Source organism: Panulirus ornatus, chromosome 50 (genome assembly GCF_036320965.1).
Source record: "Panulirus ornatus isolate Po-2019 chromosome 50, ASM3632096v1, whole genome shotgun sequence".
NCBI lineage: Eukaryota > Metazoa > Arthropoda > Malacostraca > Decapoda > Palinuridae > Panulirus > Panulirus ornatus.
This window is the reverse complement of record NC_092273.1, coordinates 7799786-7823684: the sequence shown is the minus strand read 5'-3', so window position 1 is coordinate 7823684 and position 23899 is coordinate 7799786. Positions and strand designations below refer to the sequence as shown.

The 23899-nt window shown below is 40.3% G+C and overlaps 2 protein-coding genes across 3 annotated transcripts in view; both read left to right on the top strand.

Moving 5' to 3' along the window:
• mei-41 (meiotic 41) overlaps positions 1-11120 on the top strand; it is a 71836-nt gene extending 60716 nt beyond the window's left edge. Inside the window, exons 42-50 of one of the 2 annotated variants that reach the window (XM_071691346.1) lie at positions 538-681; positions 1115-1272; positions 3001-3124; positions 4543-4650; positions 5315-5568; positions 6526-6679; positions 7101-7208; positions 8297-8431; positions 10215-11120. In XM_071691346.1, the coding sequence (XP_071547447.1) occupies positions 538-681; positions 1115-1272; positions 3001-3124; positions 4543-4650; positions 5315-5568; positions 6526-6679; positions 7101-7208; positions 8297-8431; positions 10215-10388 (1359 nt within the window). In that variant the 3' untranslated portion in view covers positions 10389-11120. The remainder of the gene's footprint in view (positions 1-537; positions 682-1114; positions 1273-3000; positions 3125-4542; positions 4651-5314; positions 5569-6525; positions 6680-7100; positions 7209-8296; positions 8432-10214) is intronic. The other variant, XM_071691347.1, reaches the window with a different exon arrangement.
• A 3629-nt stretch (positions 11121-14749) lies between these two features.
• On the top strand, positions 14750-20248 carry LOC139764716 (voltage-gated chloride channel TMC4-like). The gene is made up of 7 exons (XM_071691603.1): positions 14750-14797; positions 16581-16737; positions 16885-17027; positions 17248-17343; positions 17826-18083; positions 18253-19580; positions 19815-20248. Exons 1-7 carry the CDS (start codon positions 14750-14752, stop codon positions 20053-20055), a joined length of 2271 nt encoding a protein of 756 aa, XP_071547704.1. The 3' UTR covers positions 20056-20248.
• Positions 20249-23899: the final 3651 nt, after the last annotated feature.

Genomic DNA, 23899 nt, shown 5'->3' with positions numbered 1-23899 from the left:
TGTGGTAATAAACTGAGTCTGATTGAGAGAGTAGACCAGGATATGCTGAAATGGGCAAATGGAGAGAGTGAGTAACCTGAATCTGATAAAGAGGGTCTGCGTGTAAGAAGTTGTTGGAGAAAGGGGCAAATGGAGAGAGTGAGTAACCTGAATCTGATAAAGAGGGTCTGCGTGTAAGAAGTTGTTGGAGAAAGGGGGAAGGGTAGACCACATTAGGAGATAGAAGGATAGAGTGAAGCACAGTTTATGTTATATGGGCCTGAAGTTAAGTGGTATGTGGGGACACTGTGCTATCATTGAGCTGAATCAGGGTATATGAAGTGTTAAAGGAAAACTGCAGTCTTGTGTGGGGCCTATCTATGGATGTCTGTCTCTGACTTTGTTACATTATACATGACACTTAGAGATTGGATGTGTGCAAGTGAGTCATTTGTTTGTTCCTGATGTTGCCTCATTAAAGTGGAAGAGGTGGGATGTTAGAAAAAATATACATTGTATTTGAGTATTAAACTGAACGATATTATTTCTCCTTTTCAGTCTTCTTATCACATGCGAGTGGTACGGTGCATGGAGATCTTTGAGGCAGCAAAGAGGATGAATTCGGACTTAGCTAAGTTCATCTCTGATGCTACTAAATTAGCAGATAAATTTCTTGAACTCTCTAACAAACCTGTTGAGAAGGTCAGTTTTCAGACTAATGAAATTAGTCTTCCCTTTTGTATTTGTTTACAATAAGTTTATTGTAATAGGTAAAGCAGAGCTTTTCATGTTTTTATTAACCATGCTATTTTGATGAAATAACAATGATGGAAATTCACACAGATATTCATATACAGTGTAGGTAATTTACAAGCAAAATAGCTGTTGCCTTTAATGGTGTATTAGATAAAACTCCTTGTATGGTTTAAAGAGACAGCATTAGATGTCAAATCAAAACAACACTTTGATGATCAGTATATTTATACAGAAGCCTAAATTGTTGTATGCTGAGAAAATCTGAAGTGGTTGCATTTCAGTCAAAATGTTACCAAGTATGTGTTACTGATATAAGTTTAAGTTTCCAGATTAGTGCAATCAGGGCATACAGTGTAATACATTAAAATCATATTTGTAGGGTGTAACTCATGTGAGTCTCAACAACATGCTCCGTGCATTTCCACGACTACTGTCCGAGGATTCATTTTCTAAGATCATTCTGCCTTTACAACATCAGATGACAGTAACACTTCCAACATCTTTTGATGATCTACAGTCCCACAACCCATTTCCTAGGTAAGTCTACTTCTAAACTAGACTCATCTTGGAGCAAAAATTTTTTAAACAGGAAGGAACACCGTTCAGAGGCACCTTTACAAACGGGGTTCAAATTTCCGGGGGTGTACAGCAGGGCTTAGTATGTTGATAAGATCATGAAAAAGTGAGAAAGAAGAGGATTGCATCAACCTACAAAGAGAGTTGGGCAAACTTCAAAGTTGGCTAATGTATAGCTCATGAAGTTTTATCTGACCAAATGAAGAGTAATTAAGATGGGACACATTGAAAATTGGTGAAGTTTGGTTAGTCTCACATGAAACAGACCACATGAGTAACATGAAAGGAAATTAGGAGTTGACATTGTACTGCAACACCTGTTATCCCTTGGACTGCATCATGCCCAGTGCACTGGTCTGCTATAAAGGCTGAGATGTGCCAGGAGGCTATCAGAGATTTTTGCTGGCATGTTTTAAACTCTCAGTTGATGTATAATTCCATCTCTTATCCACAGATGGCACAAGGCACCCTTACAGCACAGCTGGAAAAAATGATGCATCTCAGTCACCCATGAATTGTCAGAGAATTTAATTGCATCACCTGTGAAGGAAGCCAGATTTTCATGACAACTATTGTATTCAGTTTTATGATAAAAGAGAGCATTTTGTGCATAGATATTTATTTTTTGATGAAAATATGAGTATTTTTTTTGAGGTATGTAAATGATATTCTGTATATGTAAATGATATGTGTGTGTTGGACATAGTCCAGAAGGAGCCTGGTTTGCCCTGTCCCCGGATGTTTCTCTTTATCAACCTTCTTGTAAAGAGGAAGAGTTTTTAACTTCAGATGAGCACTCAAGGAGGTGGGACAGTCTCTTTTTCTTGAAAGATGCCTCAGATAACAAGCAGCTTTGTTCTTGGGTTTTGAAAGTTTTAGCTTGTCCTGGCAGACTAGGGATATTCATGTCTTCCTTAACATGCAGAATGAACGTACGGAGACAGAGATTTTTAACAAGGTTAAAGAATTCCACTGCTATTATAAACAGTCTGCTAAGTTGGATGTGATAGAAAAAGGTTTTAAGCATTTTATTACACATTCATTAAACATTTTTAAGGATGCTTTGATGCTAACATGCAATTAAGAAAAAGTGAAGGATAGAATCTGTAGCTTCTCTTAGAAAGACAGAATAAGTAGAGCTTGTGCAGTTTTTCCTTTCTATAAATCTTTCACTCCAATGGATGCAATCCAGGAGTCTTTAGAATTTGGAAAATCTACACCTGTACAGGTTTACAGTTTTCCAGTCAACAAGTTTTTAAAGAGATCAAAGAGAAAGGGCAAGGTGATTCATGACCAGGTTAAGAAAATAAGTTAATTAATCCTAAGGAAGGATGTGGAGTATGGTTCTCTTCAAGGCCCATTAGGAATTCTGATGAAGTTAAGGCTCTATTACTGCTAAACGAAGTCCCTTAGCCTTTTCACTGCAGCAGTCCAAATATCCACTGTTCACTTAATGTGTGAGATAATCTCAGATATTCCAGAGAATTATCATTAACTAGAGCATAATTCCTAAATAAAATGATATAGACCTCAACCTGGTAAGACATTGTTTACATGTGCTATGGTCTTTTAAACTTATGCTGCTCTTTTGCCAGGTGTATGAGGTATGATGCCCCAGCAGTCTCTAGGGGTGGGCAAAGTATAGAGATAAACTGTCTGTTTTAAGAGATTTGTTTTTGTTTCTAATAGGACAGCAGTGTATTTATCCAGCATGGAGGATAAAGTGGAAATTATGCAGTCTTTGCAACTACCCAAAAAGATAACACTGCGTGGATCTGATGGCAAACAATACATCATGATGTGTAAGCCAAAGGTAAGAATATGCATGTTGGACATGTTGCTTAGTGCTTCTCCCCATATCTTTTTGGTATATGTCAGTTATTCATTGTTGAATATGATTATGTTGTGTAGTGCTTCTCCCCATATCTTTTTGGTATATGTCAGTTATTCATTGTTGAATATGATTCATTTGGCTACATACCACTAAACTCCATCTGTAAAATTTTTGTCTTTTTGATTAAACTTCACGTGCTATTGCTTACCATATGTTAGGAATGTATATCTCATGAGTACTGCAAACAATGAACATTCCCTCTCACAGATCCAACATGCATGTTGTTGTTCTGTATATCTATTCCTACTAAAGCTTCACATTTATGCCATTTCTTTTATGTCTATATATCAATCATTTTTCCGTGGAGATAGGAAAGAATTCTGTGCCTGTGTCATTTGTATGTTGTAGGAAGTGACTTTGAGGGGTAGGAGCAGGGGATGTAGAAATCCTCCTCTTCTGTATTTCTTCCCAAAAGAGTTAATAGAGGAACGGGCTGAACAAAGGTCTTTTCCTCTAAGGCTCAGTCATCTGTTCTTAACGCTACCTCACTTATGCAAAATATAGTGAACACATATGAAGAAAGAAATATTGATTGTTATAGTGTTTTGTACCAACAAGAATATACTTGATAATCACACCCTCATGAGGCCACAAATAGAATGCAAGATCTCCAGATTAAGACAAATTAAAGAACTGAAAAAGAAAATGGCTGGTTTTGCTCTTGTTCACATCCAGCTTGGTGTGCTAAGTCAGTGGGCAAATTACTCAGAACTAGAAAGACATTTTCTTTTAGTGTTGAAGATAAAGTAGCTCACTGAATCTGATTGACTGTTTCCTTTGCCCTTGCTCAGCCCAATAAAAGCTTGTCATCCTCAATATACCACATTGTTTTAATGATATTCCTAAGTTTGAAATGAATTATTTTGGGCTCAAAAAATACCCAGAACTATTACCTGTATTTTGTGCTATTTTTCTTCTGAAATTATAATTACTTTGAAATATCAGTGTAGGATTTGTTTTCCTGATTTTGTTACTCTTCCCAGACTCCATATCTTTTTTCAGAAAACTTTTCTGTTACCTTTTGTGATTGCCTTGGTTTGGCACATGTGATATGCAAGTTGTGTGAGCTTTGAAAGGTTGGTAAGAGATGGATCAGTAATGTTAGTGCTATTCTTATTAGACAAGGATAGATCTAGATAGATAAGCATTGGCTGTGAGTACATTTGAGTTAGTGCAGGCTGCTACCTGCTTCCAAATATGAAGCTAGAAAGCATCCTAGCCAGGATATATCCAAGAAATGTATTTCATGCTCTCTAGATACCATCTTGGAGGGAAAAATGTTATTCTTTTAAAATCTACATTTCTTTCTCTTAGTTTATTGTTTGGATTTGTTTCAGGATGACTTAAGGAAGGACTGTCGATTGATGGAATTCAATAACTTTATTAATCGATGTCTTCTGCGAGATCCAGAGTCTAGAAAACGAGATTTGCGTATCAGAACTTATGTAAGTTTTAATTTCCACAAAGTTGTTATAAGTCATGATATAAATGCTATTCTCCATATTTGTTTCTGTCATTCAGTTTATCTATATGGTTTTACTTTCATGCTAAGGGTACTGTCCTTTTACAATTTTAACACTTCATATCCATAGCACAAGTAAAGTTATTTGACTTATGCATTTCATAGGATTATTTGCAGAATACTCTGACATTCTTTGAATATGCTTGTTACTTTGAGGCATACTGCATGGAAAAGTAAAATGGTCAAAATATTGCAGTAAGATTCTCTGTGGACTGCTACACAGTAACCTTCACCTGTTCCAGCTTTTAGAGATTAAAAATACAAGGAGTGGAGAGTTTCCATCTCTCTCTCTCTCTCTCTCTCTCTCTCTCTCTCTCTCTCTCTCTCTCTCTCTCTCTCTCATAGCCACCAGCAACACACAGGGAACACATGGGAAGTATTCTTTCAGTCCCTGTTCCCAGGGCTATGTCTTATGTATATTTGTATATACTTTATTATAGAATATATGAGTAACCCGAAAATTATAATGATATGAGGATATGCTTGGAATTTTGTTTTTCTTTGCAGGCAATTGGTGGGAACTTTTAATCTAGAGTGTGGCATTAGATAGGCATTCCCTTGAATATGGTTTCATTATTTCCTTACAGGCTGTAGTTCCATTAAATGAGGAATGTGGTCTTATTGAATGGATCCAGAATTTGCATGGTTTACGGCAGATACTTCATCGACAGTACCGAGACTTGGGCATCTACATGCCCGCCCAGGAATTAAAGCAAAATATGTGTAAATTAGACACACCTCTGGCTACTAAACGAGAAGTGTTTCTAAATAAGCTGGTTCCACGACATCCTCCAGTCTTTGGCACATGGTTTCTCAGGACATTTCCTGATCCTCAAGCATGGTATGTATTGGCTTATATTTGACTTTGCTGACCAAGAAATATAGTTATGTTTAACCTATTGTTTCTGTTGTGTAAATGAAATTATCCTGATATATTAATTGCTGTCACTGGATTGAACCAGAGTATGTGAAGCATTTGGGGTAAACCATGGAAAGTTTTGTGGGGCCTGGATGTGGAAAGGGAGCTGTGGTTTCGGTGCATTATAAGTGGCATCTAGACACTGAATGTGAACGAATGTGGCCTTTGTTGTCTTTTCCTAGCGCTACCTCACGCACATGGGGGAGGATAGGGTTGTCATTTCATGTGTGGCAGGGTGGTGACGGGAATGAATAAGGGCAGACAGTATGAATTATGTACATGTGTATATATGTATATGTCTGTGTGTGTGTATATATGTATACATTGAGATGTATAGGTATGTATATGTGCGTGTGGACGTGTATGTATATACATGTGTATGTGGGTGGGTTGGGCCATTGTTTTGTCTGTTTCCTTGCGCTACCTCACTAATGCGGGAGACAACGACAAAGAATAATATATGAATAATTAATTGCTGATGAGAAAAGATTGCTGAAAACATTATTGTAATGCATGTAGAGAGCAACAGTGACATATATACATTCTGTTAAAGCAAACTTGCCTTCATAATGGGAGTATGGTCTCATCAGAGAACTTTTAACTGACAGGAAGTCCAAATTCTCCTCTTACTGGAAGTAGTGCAGTCTTAGGCTGCAGGAGGCAGTACAAAGAGGTCCTTGGTAATTAGGTATTTTCTTTTTCATTCAAGAGAGGCGAGAATATGAATGGGCATGCAGAGACATGCATCTGCTGTACTGGTTTTATCACTTCTTCCCGGGATATCCCTGTTAGTGTAAAAATTTGTTTTGGACTTTGTTGGTGATAAGATTAAGTTTTAAAATGTGCGAGTGAACACTGTGTGTTTTCTTTTCCCTTCAGGCTAAGAGCACGATTGGCCTATTGTCGCACAACAGCTGTAATGTCTATGGTTGGCTATATTCTCGGTTTGGGAGACAGACATGGGGAAAACATCCTTTTTGATGCCTCATGTGGGGACACTGTTCACGTGGATTTTAACTGTCTTTTCAATAAGGTTTGTATATATTGTTTATTGGTACACCTACTTATGACCATCTGTGCATATGACTGGGAAAAATATAGATTATGAAATAAAGATTATGAAATATTGACCAATTTTAAATAAAACATAAAAAAGAAACTGCAGAATCATATGATAAAGCTGATTAATGAAAAATGAGATATCATGATAGAAATTGAGTAGAACAAAAGAATGCTGTACAGTGTCCGAATTCTACATGCCATGCTGACATGTGTTGGACTTATGTCCATTCTGAGATCCAACCAGTCAGTCAGAATGGAACTTGGACGTATGTCTGGAAGGGATGTATTGCCCCTTGATACAAAAGATAGCTGTTGAACATAGGAAAACTTTGTTTTTGCTATCTATATCTATTTATACCTTTGATACCCATCTCCTTCGGGAACTTTTCTAGGGTGAAACCTTTGATTGGCCTGAGCGTGTACCATTCCGGCTGACTCACAACATGGTAAATGCAATGGGCTGTACTGGTTATGAGGGCATCTATAGGAAGACTTGCGAGGTAAGATTTACATTAGCAATATTCTAAGTATGCCCATTCCTCATTTTAAATGGGGGTTAGGTTCTGCAAAAACCTTACACGAAGAAAAATCATATATAGTGAACTAATAAAAATGGGATGTATGCAGCATTGTGAGATATAATGTCCAAGACATATTGTAACCAGGTTTCAAGCATCATGTGTAAGGTTAGGGAGGATCTCTTCTGTTTTGCTGGTGGTTTTGGGGTAGGAGAGGATGTTGCTGGACAGTTGGATGCTGTATTAACAAACACAAACACAGTGGGTTGCAGGAAAATCACAATAGCAGGTATATTCAAGTCGCACAATTGGCAAACAACAGTGGCAACTGTGAGACTGACCCACTAGCGGGAACTCATGCTCCATGCTGGACATGCATTTGTAGTTTTTATACTTCAGACTGATACTCAAAATGTATATCCTTAAGCTTAAGTTTTCAGTTATCTACTCAGTTTACTTATGCTGGATTTTTATTCAACTCTCAGAGATTACTGATTTCATTGATCGTAAGGTCAGGTTCACAGATGCCTAAGAATACATCTCAAACTAAAGCTTCTTCTTTGTAATTGGTAAATCGCACAGAACTTTTATGTCTGTGAGCTTACTTATTGTATTAGTATTCAAACTGGTTTTAGAAGCCAAGTCATGCACCAATACATGGTTATTGCAGAATTTTTTATATCCACTTCCACTGTTCTTTATTAGATTTTTGTCATATTTTTACAGATCCTTATCTCAAGTTGAAAACAAAGTTGCTTTGCAGATATGTACATGCATGCAAAACTTTATAGTACTCCCATATCATCATCATCAAACTTTGTAAGAATACTCATTTCTTTGTCTTTTTAATTAAATACAGCTTTATTGCTAAATCACACATCTTTATTTTTGCAAATACATCTGCTTTGCTATTGCTTGCTGAATTTTAATCAAAATTCCTTTATTTTCAGGAGTAGAATGAGAGGAAATATTTCTGTTACTCTTATCATAGTAACATTCATGTTACTGCTGTGTAGTTTTTTTTCTTTTTACTCATATTTGGTGTAAAAGTTCAAATGCTACTTTTTCAGGTTACTATGCGAGTGATGCGAGAGCAACGAGAAGCTTTGATGTCTGTTCTGCGCCCATTCATCCATGACCCTTTAGTTGAATGGTCTCGTGGGGATAAGAGTGCAAAGAATACTGGAGAGATCAACAATGAAAAGGTATATGGTGGGAAGTAATTTTTATATTCAAACCCCTAAAAAGTGATGCATTGTCTTCACTGTCTTCAAAGCTTTTATTTACCACTTCATGTGACCCTCTACTTCCATCTTTCTTGGACCATTTTAGGGAACTTACCTTATTGCTCAGTTAATTTTGTTTTTATGTGAATGAGTAAGAAAGATAAATGTTTTGGTAGCAGCGATGTGAATGTTTTCAGCAAATTTGATGCAAGGAATCAAGTATTGGCAGTAGCAAATACAAATGCAAGGGTGGATGATGTGGCAGATGAGAGTAAAACTGGGTACATCTTTTAAACAAAACTGTAGAACAGCTTTTGGAGCTGTGTCCTGAAAAATGATCGGTGAGTAGGAATACCTGATTTAAAAAGGTGCATACCTAATTGTACATGGGTGAATAAGATTCATAGTGAGCATGCACCATGCACTGCGGAATATGTACTGATTCATAGATGAGCAGATAAGGGACTGTTCATTGTAAGTGTGGTGAGAGGGGCAGCATTTGGGATGTTTGATCATTTCTTGGTGAAGGCAAATATGAAACTTTTTAAAAAAGGGTTGGTCGAGGAGAAGACGAAATGACGTGGGTGGGAAAAGGGTGATGAGAGTGCATTGCTGAATGTTAGGTACTTGTGGACTGGCAGAATCCTTACATATTGTCATTGTATTGAGGCAAGGGGGAGACAAGTAATCTGTATTGGAGAGTGGTGATTGAGAGGGAGATAGCATGCACAAAGCATCAGACTGGGAAGAGCATTGTGGCTTTTGGTGTGGCAGAGGATCTGTGGACCAGGTGTTTGCTTTTGAGACCTTGTGGGAGAAATGCTTAGAGGAAGAGAGATGTTTGTATATAGCATTTTGGATCTGGAGAAAATATATGATAGGGTTGATATAAATGTGTTATGGAAGGCACTATGAATATATGGTGAGGGAGGAAAGCTTCTAGAAACAATCAGTTGTTAACCTTACATTCATTCATTCAGAGATAGTAACTTTTGCAATTGTAAGGTGCATATTCTTCCTCTTAATGCTGGTGCATGAAGGAGTTTTAGCGTTCTTGCTGGATGACAAACATTCCGTGCTTGGCTCCTGAGGTGAGCGAGAAAGAATTCTACCTCTGTATTCCCTGCGTATTGTAAAAGGCATCTAAGGGGGTGGGAGCAAGGGGCTGGGGAGACAAAAGTAATTTGATTTCTAAAAGATTGAGAAGTAAACTGATTAGAGGGAATTTAGAGGTGCTTCACAAGCAAAATTGATTACTTTCTTTCCGAGCACCCTGAAGCTTTGAAACTCTCGACCTTCTCATGTCTTTCCCAATAACTATGACCAGGCATATTCCTCCAAAATTAATTAATACTTTCCCTAGCCTCTTCTTTTTCCCACTCATAATCCTCTCTATATTTCACTTAAGGCCCAGTCTCGGTGGTCACACATCCAATCTCTAGCTGTCATGTATAAAGCACTGAACCCAGAGCATGCCATCTATATCCAAGCTTTACAGACCATCCCATGGTTTACCTTGACCCCTTCACCTTGGTTCATCCATTGACAGCATGTCACACCTTTTTGGTTCCCCCTTCCCTTGCTCCCTACACATCTGTCATGTCTTTAATACCATTTTGATCTAAACCATGATGTTGAGAGCCATTTTATCATTATCCTATACAGTAGTCTCTCTTTCAAACCCATTTTTTTCATGAAACAGAAAAAGAAGTATGCCAGAAAGATTTTTATTTTTTCATAATTCTGTTTGTATCATCCATAGGCCCAAATGCATGTCAGTAACATTGAGCATCGTCTTAGTGGCCAGATTCGCACCAAGGCTCGTGGACCAAACCTGCCATTGTCTGTGGAAGGGCAAGTGAATTCCCTTATAGAGGAAGCTACTAATATTGACAACCTCTGCCAAATGTATATTGGATGGGCAGCCTACATGTGATAAACATGTGTGTATGGGGAGTAACCTTCAGCCTGTTGCCATTTTACCAGTGGTCTTTCTTGTGACTATAATTAACAAGAGATGAAAGTGATTGGTTAGTGTTTAATTTTTACAATTATGCAGCACTAAATCCTGTTTAGAAGCTATGGCTGAAAAGAACTGTCATTTATTAATTCTGATGAGATTTTGAATATCAGAAAAACTAGAGAGTGTGATTAAAGAATTCATGGGCTGAAGCATTCCACATACAGGTCATTGTGGCTAGTCTAAACTTTCAAATATCCTTAATAGTCAAATATTTTTACAACTTTGTGATTAGTCAATAAGGTAGTCTCATGTAATTTTCAAGATTGGAATTGTTTTGATAAGGAATTTTCTTTTGTTATGTACATAGATATTTTTTGAAGTTAAATTTTTATTATTAGAATGTAAACATTTAGTATTATCTTTGAAATTTTCATGTATTTCAATTAGTTTTGACTTATTATTTAGACTTAATTAATCCAGATGAAAATTACACAAAATATTCTATTTTTGTAGTAAACATTCTCCTCAAAATGATTTTAGGTTTAATTAATCCTGAAATCCTTAATATATCTTGGATTTTAGGAAAGATTGTAGAAAAGAGAGGGTTGGTGGGAAAAAGGTTCTAAAAAAGTGAGCTTGGTAAAAGTTTAGACAGAGTATGTATGCATCTGAGGATATGATGTCCAGAGAAATGAATGATGTAAATACAGAAAGAACTGAGTAGGAAAGAGTATAACATCTAGTTCCAGGCTGAAAGAATGTAACAATTTGCATGATAATGAGACCCCTAAATGGATTCTGTGAAGGTTCCTAAGACTATGTGACAATAATGCATTCATTCCTGTTATAATCTAGATAGTCAAGAACTGGTAATATGAATGAAAAACAAGCTGTAAAAGTTGCTGCCAAGGTAAGGAATAATATTGTAAATCTAAACTCTTACGAATATATGAATTCTATCCTTTGAAAAATTATTTAAGGTGAGATTGCAGTGATGAAACAACTCAGAAACTGCAATAAAAGTCTATAATTATCAGGATAGGGTGTGGAAGATGAGTAACATACAAGACTGAAAATGTAATTGAGCTGACTTAGGAGAAAAGATATTTTAGAAGTTGCATCTACTTATGGTAGTGATGAAGGCATGTCCCTGGTGTAGCAGTTAGTGTTGCTGACCATGACATATTCATTGGCTGCTGGGGTTGAGCTTATACAGGTTCGAAACCTGGTTGCAACTGTCAGTTTGCAGTCAAGCCGGCTGTTCATCCTCTTTAGGGGCTGGTCGATAAATTGGGAACCTGGCTTCGGATAAGGTGTATATATATATATATATATATATATATATATATATATATATATATATATATATATATATTTTTTTTTTTTTCTGTGCATGTTCACCATTTTCTGTGTGAGCGAAGCAGTATCAAGAACAGATAACAGCCTTAGAGGGAAAATTCCTCACTTAACTCCTTGCTCTGTTCCATTTATTGGAAAGTAATACAGGAAGATCCATGAGGTGATAGCAATGACCCTCGATGCCTCTAGATACAAAAGAAAAAAAGTTGAAGTAAGGTCATTCACCATCATGGCAAAGAGATACACATGGGGTTCAGTCCTAATGAATGAAGGCAATTTTTCCTGTCTTCTTAGATAGTCCTTGACCTTAAAGCATTTGCCCAAACACTGTAATCTCTTGAATAGTTTATATGCAAGGCTGCAAAGGTAAGAAAGAGGAAGAGAATGGTATGGACCTCTTTTCTTAAACAATTTCACTGTGACAACCCTAACATCCACTTGAATTACAAAAAGGAAAGTACTAACAAGACAAGTAATGAGCACTGTGATAACGTTAAGCAGTGAGATATAATCAGTCATGGACATGTTCAGTCAAATACTGCTGTGTTGCATTTTCACCAAGCTGATATGATTAAGTTTGAAATCATTCATTATTCTGTATAAATAAAATTCAGGGACTGGAACACAAACAAGTGTGACAGACCAAATTTGGTCAATACAATAAAGAATGAAGAGAAAAATGGTATATGCTTAGTAACAATTTAAAGGTATTAAAGAAAATAGCTTTTTCTAAACGTTTCACAGACTAGGAGAAAATTGGCAATTAGACCTGTGAAATGTGTTAATGCATCCTGTGAAATATATTCAAAAGCACCAAATGTAGATATTCGAGAAAATATTGTCTGCTGGAAACGTGAGAGTATGTATATACGTATGTTTTTGAGATTGGGTTAGACCGATAGATTAATCCATATAACATTTTCTCTTATGGAAACACCTGTTTTAATCTGTATAATATTAAAAATTTTGAACGTACATATTTGTTAAATTGCCTACTTCAATGGTATCCATGTAAACATTAGTTAGGATTAGTTTTACACTGGAATTATGACTTGTTACTTTGCTACAGCACCAATGCCACTCTTGTGCGTAAATAAGGAAAAAAAAAATGTGAGGTGCCTCCATAAAATTGTTACACTTCCACCATCTGGATTTTATCTTATCAACGTCTGATGGTGCCGCCACCCGAACCATTAGTGTGAGTCACTTGTTTTTCTTGCTAATGAAACTTGTCTGTCGAAGCACTTACCACACGTCATACTCTCGTAAAAGTTTGTAACCTACGGAAGAGTATAGCGCGTTAATTAACCAATCAAGAGCTAGAAGCAGGTGAGCCAATCTCTGAACCCGTAAGCCCCTTGGACCAATCATAACTTCGTTAAAAGGTAAGCATTTATCGTTAGGTTCAACCCTTAAGTTTACAGTTGTTAGATATGAAGCTTGTCCGGCTATTAAAGTCGAATCCATCATTAACTTGACGGACGCAGGTGGCACCCTCCTGTACCAGGACCACAAGTTAGTCTCCATTAGTGTTACAGTAGACAAGTGTACCGAAGCGTGTAAACCACTGTAACTGGCCAGTGCACTTCGACTTTAACTGGTTTACTGAGATTTCATTCGTTCTGGGGTGCTGTAAGCAGCTCTACCGATGCGCAAAACATTAAACATGAACCTAAACCTATGTGCAAGTCCGGGTTCTTGATAGTGAGGTGAGAAATCACGGCACCAGCGTGTGGGGATGACCAGTGTTTGACCCTACACCTTAAGCCACTGTTTGAGGCCTAAGGAGGAGGACTAGAATCTTAACCAACCTGCCGGGAGTTAGATTGGTAGGAAGAGTTCTAAACCAACGTAAAGAGAGGCAATCAGTGTACCAGGACGCAATCTTTATTTCTTAAATCACGTGTCTCCAGACTAGATTCGGTGTACTGGGTCAAATCAATGTACGGAGGAATAGAGCCTTAGACGGAGTCCACGATACTAAGACTTCTAGCACCACAGTGGGACTGAATTCACCGCACTGCGAAGCTAAATACTAACGATGTAAATTGAACAACCCTATATATATATATATATATATATATATATATATCTTGGTAAGCCCCGCTATTTTATTATGGGTAATATATTAATGGATTACAATAGTAATGTAATGAATTATCTTGAGTAAGAATTTATTGCGAATCATAAAATGTACGACGTAGTCTCGTTTAGTTATGATAGTTTAAGTAAATGTGTATTTGCGTCTTCACATTACCACAATTTGCCGGGAAGATTTGTTTTGTATGATATACAACCATATAAGTAATAGCTGGACCAACCACAGGGAGAGACGAGATTCACTCCCCCACTATTTGTCTGAGGTGGAAAACGGTGGTCAAAAGTATTGTAAAAGCTACAAGATATTTAATCTTCCTTTGTGTCGACAGTGCGAGGAAAAATAGAAATTGTCACACTGAACGCTAAAGTACGAATCACGGGAAGGAAAATGAGAAACTTTCAACCTTTTGTTATAACCGGGAGACAGAACTCAAGTCACCCTGTCTTTTGTTGATAATGGAAGAAGAAAAAGAATCAGACCTCTTTGGCAGTCAAGATAGCGGGAAGAGATGACTGGACGGCAAGTATAATAAAACATAAGGATGTAAGGAGAAAAGTCGCTGGGAAATTATACATAACGTCTACTTACTGGAAAGGCGTACAATTCTTAGTTATTTGGAGAGGAAGGATACACTATATATATGTGACTTTCAGTGGGTAGGGAAATGATGTATACCTTTGGAATGAGAAGTCTTTGATGAGATTGTACTGACGATGGTACGAGAGAAATCATGTAATATATCTCAGTGACAACCGCAGGTTATAGAAGTCAGTGTTGAATTAACTGAAATTTATGAATATATATATATATATATATATATATATATATATATATATATATATATATATATATATATATATATATATATGAGAGGATGCATAGGAATTATAATTCTTTGGAGTTAGGGTTTGAGGTGAAAATGGTAAGTGTCGGGAGCGGATAGGCTTCGGAGAGAGGTGTCAGGACAAGACATGAGTGAACAATTCTCCCAGGATTTGCTGGGTATCATGAATCAGCACGACCAAACATCAAAAGCTGTATATAAATAAAACATTGTATTATAAAAGATTTCTGCATGGTTCCCAATCACTTTTTTAACCTTTGGTTAATGTTACGGTAAAACCCGAGTTGCACAGCTGTAATTATGAATGTATACTGGAAAACTTGCCATGATAAAATACATTTATATTTAATGTGTATTTGTATAATGACTGTTTGTCATATTTTTCTTTATAACCATCTCTCCCTCTCCCCCACCCCCACCCCCCAAAAAAATAATAATATTAAGGTTGGATACACCTATACTTAAGCTAGGTGTAATTTGGCTATATAAGAATATATTTGCGTCTGCCTGACACTGGAAAAGTAATTTCTGAAACAGCTACGCCAACTGTGGTAGCCATCATCGCTGGTACATAAATTAGCGACTGTAGCCAGCATCGTTGGTATACACCAGCGACTGGTAGCAATCCGGACGCTGGCGCATCGGAATTTCACACAACGACAATAGCTGGTGCTGCTTAATGGGCACCTTGACACGGTGGCTGAGCGTGCGAGCGGCGGCGCCTGAGGGCCAGCGGTACAGGATACCGAGGGTGAGGCGCCTGCTGACTGACCGTTCACATTCTGTTGAACGTTACCCCCTGCACCTATCTTCTGGTTCACCTCGACAGTCCCCAGAGCCAAGCAGACGACAGCGCTCTTCTTCATTACCGTCTCATTCCAGACCCACGACCCTTGGTAATTATGTATACTGTACTCGTCCGTGTTTATATTATTATCATTATCTATACTGAAGATCTATACGACTTGCCAAATGTATTTATATGTATTATGCTCAAATGCTTCCCGTCATAAGATGCAAAAGGTACCTTTTCTTCAGTTTTATATTGTGATCAAGTATGATGATAGGAGTCTGTTGTATTTAACATCAGAAACTATGTTAATAGATTTGGCAAATATCAGGGTTTAGCCAAAGATTCGTTTTGTGTAGTTCAAGCTCCTAACAACAGAAATGATTCCCAAGAACAAATTAGGCTAAAGTGGTGGTTATACATTAAAGACTGTGCAACTTGTAGAGCATAGGAACTAAAGGGCTGGTGAGGGAGAAATTACTAGATCATATAGATGATTCATCCCTGACCCTTGCCAGAAACAGGCGAGGTCAGTGTTACGACGACCCGAGCTATGTTCACGACCTCCAGCTTTGTGGACTAGGCAGCCACCCGGGTCCTGACCTCTCCAGCTCCAGTAACTCCCAACACACACCTGCCGGAGCAGGATGTGGCCTACCTCGCTGTAGAAGCGGGCGACCTTCCGTGGTTCTAAACCCCAGCAGGTACCTGCAGGATGATCACTACCTTTCACACTCACAGTGGCTGGCCAGAAGTGATAAACACTCCACACATGGACCATCTTTCTGTCGCCTCCCCGCGAGAAAACCAGCACGACCATCGAGGACAACACAACGTATCAAGGCTGAGGTAATGTCCGCTCCATGACCTGTACACCACCATGGGCAGAATACTTAAACATGTCCTCAGCGGTAGACTGGCAGCCCTAAGGCGTCTTGTGCATGAAGCCAGTGAACTCGTAATGAGGGTTAGGAATAACAATGAGTATAGAACAGTTATGGGAACAGAAATCGTCGTTTATGTGAAAGTGAATATCTCTCACTAGTGACTAGCTCACCCTGCCCTCTTCAGCAGAAGGCGCGTCTGTTGACGGTGTTGCGGCCGGACAAACAAGGAAGGCACGTCTTCAAAACTCCAGATGAGACAGTGGTGCCCCATGGCACATTCCGGCCACACGATCCCGCGCCGCCACCCGCCCCAAACCTCACTTACTTCCCTCCTGCTCCAGGTGAGGTGTTTACGGCAGGGAACCTGACCAGCCGTCTCATTTGTTGATAAGCTTCCGTCTCTCATGATAACTATAGAATACTTAGTGTACTGAAAATTGTATACTCAGAATATTTATTTCATTTTTTCGAGCGTTTTCTCTGCTAAGCGTACCCCTTGGAAGCGCCGTGGCAGCTGACCCCAGAGCTGAGTGTCAAGGACGCTGCGGAGGAGCTGCGCCGTGTCAGGAGGTTGCAGGCGCCCCTAAACCGCCGGCGCTGTCAGATGATGCACCTCAAGCAGGTGTTTAAGGTGAGCTACCTAAGGCAGATATAAGAAACGTAAGCCACTGGGACATTTACAAGTGGTGAGCCACCTAAGGCGAGGCAAGCAAAGGCTACACACATACACTTGGTACACTTTTGGTATATGGACACAACACACGGCAGTAACTACCTATACCAGGAAGACCTCTTCGTCAGAAGAGCTAGAGCGTGAGCCAGGTCAACAGTGATTATGATTCTGTCCACAGGTTGGGGCGGGACGTGCGTGGGAGGCGCGGCCACCAGTGGTGAGGTTGGTGCGCGACAGTGGGCGGGCGTGCAGGAGGGTGGTGGACAACCTGCAGGTGAGCCCTCCCTCGCTGTCTTAAGGCCCGTTTACAGCGGCTGGCTGGACTATTATAACACTGGACGTTACCAGGTTGCTTCATTACATGAGTTTACAATCTTTCCATAAATTAGACTCTTCTACTTTCCTGTTTCTCGAGGCCCTCCCCGTCTTAGGGGTAGAATTAATCAAACTGTTACGGAATGTAACCTAACAACCCCGGTGGCAAAAAAGCCATGAAAACTTCCCTCAACTTCTACCCATCTGGTCAACCGGACGGGGTAAGTTGGGGACGAGGGATAACCAGTAACAGGTGTAAATATTTTTTTAGTGACTGAAAATTTTTTGTGTGTAAAACTGGCATGACGATGAGTGGTCAGAATCTCCTAAATCTCTTCTTCCCTCTAATAAGTCTCTCTCTCTCTCTCTCTCTCTCTCTCTCTCTCTCTCTCTCTCTCTCTCTCTCTCTCTCTCTCTCTCTCTCTCTCTCTCTCTCCACAGATGCCGGGTTACTTTTTAAGCCACATTAGCGGGCGGTATGGGGCCAGCGGTGTGGCTGTCTTCAACTTAATGAAGGACCTAATTCACCTGAACCTTTTGTTGAGTCTCGTGTTGTGCTCTTGGCTGGTCGCGCCCGCCCTCTACCAGACCAAGGTCTTGGGGCAGCCCCTGGCTTCCGTCCACGGCTGGATCACCCAGCACGACCCATCCGAGAGCGACCGTTGCCCGCACGTCACGACCACCAACAATAACGTCAAGGTACGGCTGAGGATGTATTTTAACGAGAGGGGAAATAAGTAACATGCATACATGTATGTATGCAAATTAGAATACAGATGTTTTCACGTACAGATGGACCATGACCTTCCTACGCACACAGCGCCATTACCACGCCATCTGCTCTCATTACTGTAACTTCCGTCCACAGGTAGTGAATTGCAGCTCCATCTACTTGGAAACACTGGTGAGCGACAGTATCCAAAGCTGGAATAAAACGTGGTGGGTTTTGGAGCTGCTGCTGGGCGAAGGGCGCTTCGAGCACTCTCTCCTCTTCCTGGGCCACTACCCCGTCATGATGCTGCACGACACCTTCCCGACGGCGGCGGTACAGTTGCTGGCCGTGGTAGCCGTGTTCCTGGCATCGCTTGTCATGGTGGTGTCGCGGACCGGCCAGTGGCTCCGCTACAACTCCTCCGTCTGGGGAGGACTCACTTTCTCCAAGATCGTATTCACAAGCTGGGACTTCTCCTTAAGGCACAAGCGCTCCGTCACTTCCAAGCGGCGTATGCTTGCGACTGCAATCCGCGCTGCTCTAGACGAACATGACTTCCAGAGATCGAAGTCAGAGCGAACTCGCACGCAGCTGGTGGAGCTGTACGCCACACGCGTGGCCGTCAACTGTTTGATACTGTTGGCGGTGTCGCTGGGTTGCTTCGTCATCATTTTGGTCACTAATTACCGCGAGAATATAGAAGAGTTGGTATACGACCTACCGCTACAAGAGATATGGCAGAGAGAAACCTTGATATCCATAGTAAGGTACCTGGATACGCTGGTGGTGTGGCTGCTGGGGTTGGTGCTGCCGTCTGTGCTCTCCTCGCTTGGGTCGCTGGAACAGTACAGCAGCCGCGTCACGATGCTCCTCTTCATCCTTCGTAGCGCATGTGTCCGGCTCGTCTCCCTGGGAGTGCTGGTGGCGTCTAATCTCAGCCTTGTCGGTTCTGACAGTTCGGACGACTGTCGGCCTGACATTCCGTGCTGGGAGACCACACTGGCGCAAAACCTCTATTCTCAGGTCGTGTGGGACTTCATCGTGCGAGTTGTGACCACTGCGTTGCTCCTCACCCAAAGGCTGCTCTCGAAGTTCATCTGTAATAAGACTTTGTTAGAGTTCGACGTGCCTAGCAGGGTGCTGGACATTCTCTCGTTACAGACGATACTGTGGCTGAGTGTGCCTGTGTCCCCGTTAGTGCCGGTGCTGGTACTGGCTTCGCTGTACTTCATGCTGTGGCTGGAAATGCTGGTAGCGCTACTCGTCACCAAGCCCTCCAGACACGTGTTCCAGGTGTCGCAATCCTCCGCCATGTTCATGGTGGTGCTGGCTGTGTCGTGGGTCGGAGCTGCCGCCACAACCGTCGTGGTTTTCGCGTTCGTCCGTCCGTCGTTGGGCTGCGGACCCTTCAGAGGACTGACTGTGGCGTGGGACGCCCTGACTCACTACATCTGTAACCTGCACGGCTCTGCGACCTGGCTCAGGTGAGTCAAAGAACAGGAGGTTGGAGTAACGAAGGTAATGAATGATACGTTTCGTGTTATCTTGATATACTTAAAAATGTTCCTAAGTGAAGGTAGAACCTTTGATATCGTTCCCTTTGGTCTATTCTTCACTGACTCTTTCAAATTTCCACAACACTCCAGGACTTGCCCCCACTCACGTTATTATACTATAGTTTTCCCAGTACGCTACTGACGGAGACCTTGCCCACATAGGAGGATTTTGTTCGCGCTAGACAACCTGGAGGTGACGGTCAGCGTGGGCATCGTACTGCTGTTGGCCACCTTCTATTACCTCTGTCTGCTGCAGCTCCGCCTCACCGTCGTCAAAAGACTCGAGAAGCAACTCAAGAAAATATCCCATGAGAAATTACACCTGATGAAGAGACTGAAGAAGCTTCGTGATCACCAAAGTCTCGATAAAGGGTATCGAGACAGACATCGCTTACGTTATTGAAGATAACTTGTGAAACAGCTGAAGCTGGACACACTGTCTTATTATACGGTGAGCTTAGTGGTACGACCTATGGATATGATCGCCTTGCGTCTACTTACTTCGGGTCAAAGGCCACGCCCTCATACCCAAGGGTCGTACCGGAGGAGTTAATTTGTATAAAGTTATGGTCGTTTTAACGCTGACTGGTTTAGACCAGGTCAGCTGGGAGATGACCAGCAGATGGATGACGTGTCAGCTGTGTTTAGGGAGAGATAGAGTGAGAGAGGCGGGTCAGCCATGACCCGGGCCACACACACACACACAAGGTCTTACCAGTATCCGGCCAAGTGATTGCAGTGTATCGAGGTTAACTGATAAATTATCATAATTAAACTTACTCGAAGTAGTTTGGTACAGATTTTGGAAGCGTTGGCAGGGGTGTCTACGGCAAAGTGTCGCTTGCAAGCACATTATAATGTTCATCGCGAATTACTGAAGATGATGGATGCAGTTAAACCAGGTCTTCCACACAGTGTCGCTTCGGCCGAGTGAGGTCCTGTGTCACGCAGCAACCCTGAGGTACATCTTGATCTACTTCCTTTTATGGGTGTTTCCAGGTAGCCTATGTACACGCAAAACTTCCGCTGGTGTACGTTTATCATGGTGATGTTACCTATGTTATCGTAAATGTCTTTTTCTTTACCTCGAGAGTAATAACAAACGATATTTCATGGGTGGAGTTAAAATTGTCGTCCGCTAGGATGCTGTGGAGACGGGGTCTGGGCGTCCGCCGAGTCACTCCGCGCGGCTGCCGGTCGGCGGTTTTGGAAAAATTTGAATTGATTTTGCTTATCCTAGGCTAGAGCTGCGTGGGGGAAGAGCTGCTACTTTTTGCGTTTGAACAATGCCCAGAGTTTATGAAAGAAGAAGAAAAAAAAAGTGTTTGGTATTGGGGTTTGGAAAACTTAATGAAATTATTTACTTTCTGGAGGGTGGACAAGTGTAGAGGTAGCCTAGCGAGTTCTGGGAAAGCGAGTTCTGGGATAACCTTACATGTGGGATCTCGAAACATTTTTGACCCGCGACTCACTTCCTGCGGTGTTCGTTTTCCTCCGACTCACCATAGCTTTATAATTGATCAATCTCCCTTCCGTGTCCCTCTCAAGCATGTCTAAATGCAATCTATTATTATCAGAGACAAATCATTCCACACCCTGTATATTCATCTCTTTTCATATGTTAAACCCACTAGGACAATCACACAATAAGTAAACAGCTTTACAAAACATAATGTTTATTTTGTTCTCTTAGACAGTGACCTTATAACTAAAATGTACGTTTAATTTTCGTAGTCATCTCGCGATGCACATATTTTTTCTCGCTTCTAGAGATGAGCTCGCTGGGATCAAAAGACTTCCTTGGAATTTCAGTATTTGGCCGTATTTTTTTCAGACTAGTTGGAACTGTTGATACTTCGTCCTAATTATTTAGAAATGAGCTATCTGGAGAATTTTGGGTCTGGTATGGATACGTAGTTTAGGATATAGATTTTCAAAATTTACTTGTTGCTTTTGAGACTGTGCTCTATGATTAATCATGATATCTTAACGGGATGACAGGTAAAGTCTTATCGAATTCTATCTACCCGTGGTTTACACCTAAGCCTCTAGGTTTACACGGTGAGTGAAGAGCCGCCTTGGGCGAGTAGCATCATCGTCTCTTGACGAAACAGTATTGTCATCGAGGAACCTCCCACTCGGAAGGAGTCTATCATTTGTTTCCCCATTCCCTGAAGTAATGCTGCCTTGAAGCTTCAGGATCCTTATTTACAGACGTTTCTGGATTTTATAAAAATAATGAGAAATGACTGGTAAATGAAGATACTATTGTATCAAAGGAATGTCTGCTACTTTTAAACATTTTTGTACACTGCTGACAACATATCATCGAATTTTTTGCATCTATATGCGTGTGTCATCAAAATACGAAAATGATGAATTGTAGAGAATTGAAATTATGCCTCGTATCACCAGCTTCACCTAAGGCAAGTGGGTTCAGAATGGTTTCATTCCGCTTTGCGATCCGTTAGTTTCAAACAGGATAGTTAAACACTAGGAATTTATCTTTTTGCATTCCTCAAGATCGAACACACTGCAAATTTGAATTTGATATGTCGGGTGAAGAACCGATTTAGAATACAGATGAAAATGAACATTTAATGAACTGAAATATTCAACGAGCTAAAATTCCTCCAAAGAATAGGGCCATACAAACCCTAACTGAAATAAACGGATGGTTTTGAATATTAACTATGGATATGGAAGAGTTGAGAGTGTGTGCTCCAGAAACTTATCACGGAAAAGAATAATGTTTGAGATCCAAGGCCTGACAGGTCGATCGGTTTCGCCTTTCTTATCAAGGATGTGGGATATTTTGTTTCATAACCAAAAACCGTCGTTAAGAAAAATTGTTTATTACTACATAATATCCTCAAAACTCCATGATTAATGGTCGAGAAATAAGAGGAAGTTTTGTTTCTAAGATTCGATACTGTCTCGAACTTAAGAATACGATGAAAATGGCAGTGGAGCTGTGCATAAGTTACTATTAAATGAATTTCCAGAAAATTAATGGATTCCGAAAAAAAAAGTTTCATTATCAACAGTAGGTCATAGTTCACTTTCTGGGACACGTAAGACGTCAAATTGTACACCGGCCGGACGGCTCCAGTTGCAATCACCGCAGCCCAACCTTCTGCTGTCATTGCTTCGGTACAAGTTAACCCACAACAATGCCTTAATCATCATAGGCCTTCTCGATAAACAGTTCATTAAAAGCAAATTATCTCACTCTTACATTTTGAGCCGACTTGATCTCACAGTGTTTATGAATTTTGAGAGTAATTGTGCGTAGATGCATTTGTACTAAGTGGCAACTGTCAGCCACTTCAGCTGTCAGTGTCAGGCTGGGCATGACCCAAGGAAGGGGCAGGTTGGGCATGGTCAAAATCCCTGACTTGTAACGGATTTGTTGTGGTTGTGTCGAGGCAGAATAGGATGTTTATTGTGGTGTCCAGGATCTCTTATTACGAAGGATAACTGGGTATGAAGTAGGGTGATCCAGTGATATGAGCTCCCAAAGGTAAGGAGTAAAATGCAGTTTGTTATAGTCATTATAATGTAGCTAAAATGAATTAGATGTTACACATGACCTCGCAAGATGACTGAGTAGTGTTGGTAAATGTTTACATTAGGGACAGCATTATTAACGAATGGACGTGGAAGAAACATTGTCAGTGGATTACTTGCAATACATAAGTGGTTTAAAAGTGCAGTGGTAAAGTATCTATACCAAGTAATCCTACGGTAATGGAGAAGACCTGTAGTGGGGAGGGCTATCAGGAGAAGTGTTGGGGTGAAAGTAAAAGTAAGAACACACTTGTGGAAATTATTAGAATCTATGAAAACCTTACCTGACTTTCCATTGCTGCCAAAAGATACCTTAATTTTGTGTTAAAGTCGAAATAAACCAAAATAGGAACATGTTATGTTCTGCCACATGAATAGAATTACTCATGAGAAGTGGTTGTGTTCACTGGAACAGAGAGCATTACACACAATGGAGAAAATATGACGTAAATAGAGTGAACAAAAGGGAAAATATGAATGCATATAGCTAGTAAAATGTGTAAAAAAGAGAAACAATAACGATCGTATTTTTCAAATGACAATGAAAATACGTTAAATCTCGGCTGGTATGGGAAGTTTGGTGAAATATTCATAGGTTTTGGTTGATTTGTACAAGCGTTTCACTTTGTCCAACATCACATTTGCCTTGATCTTCAGAACCATCTTCACAATGGTCT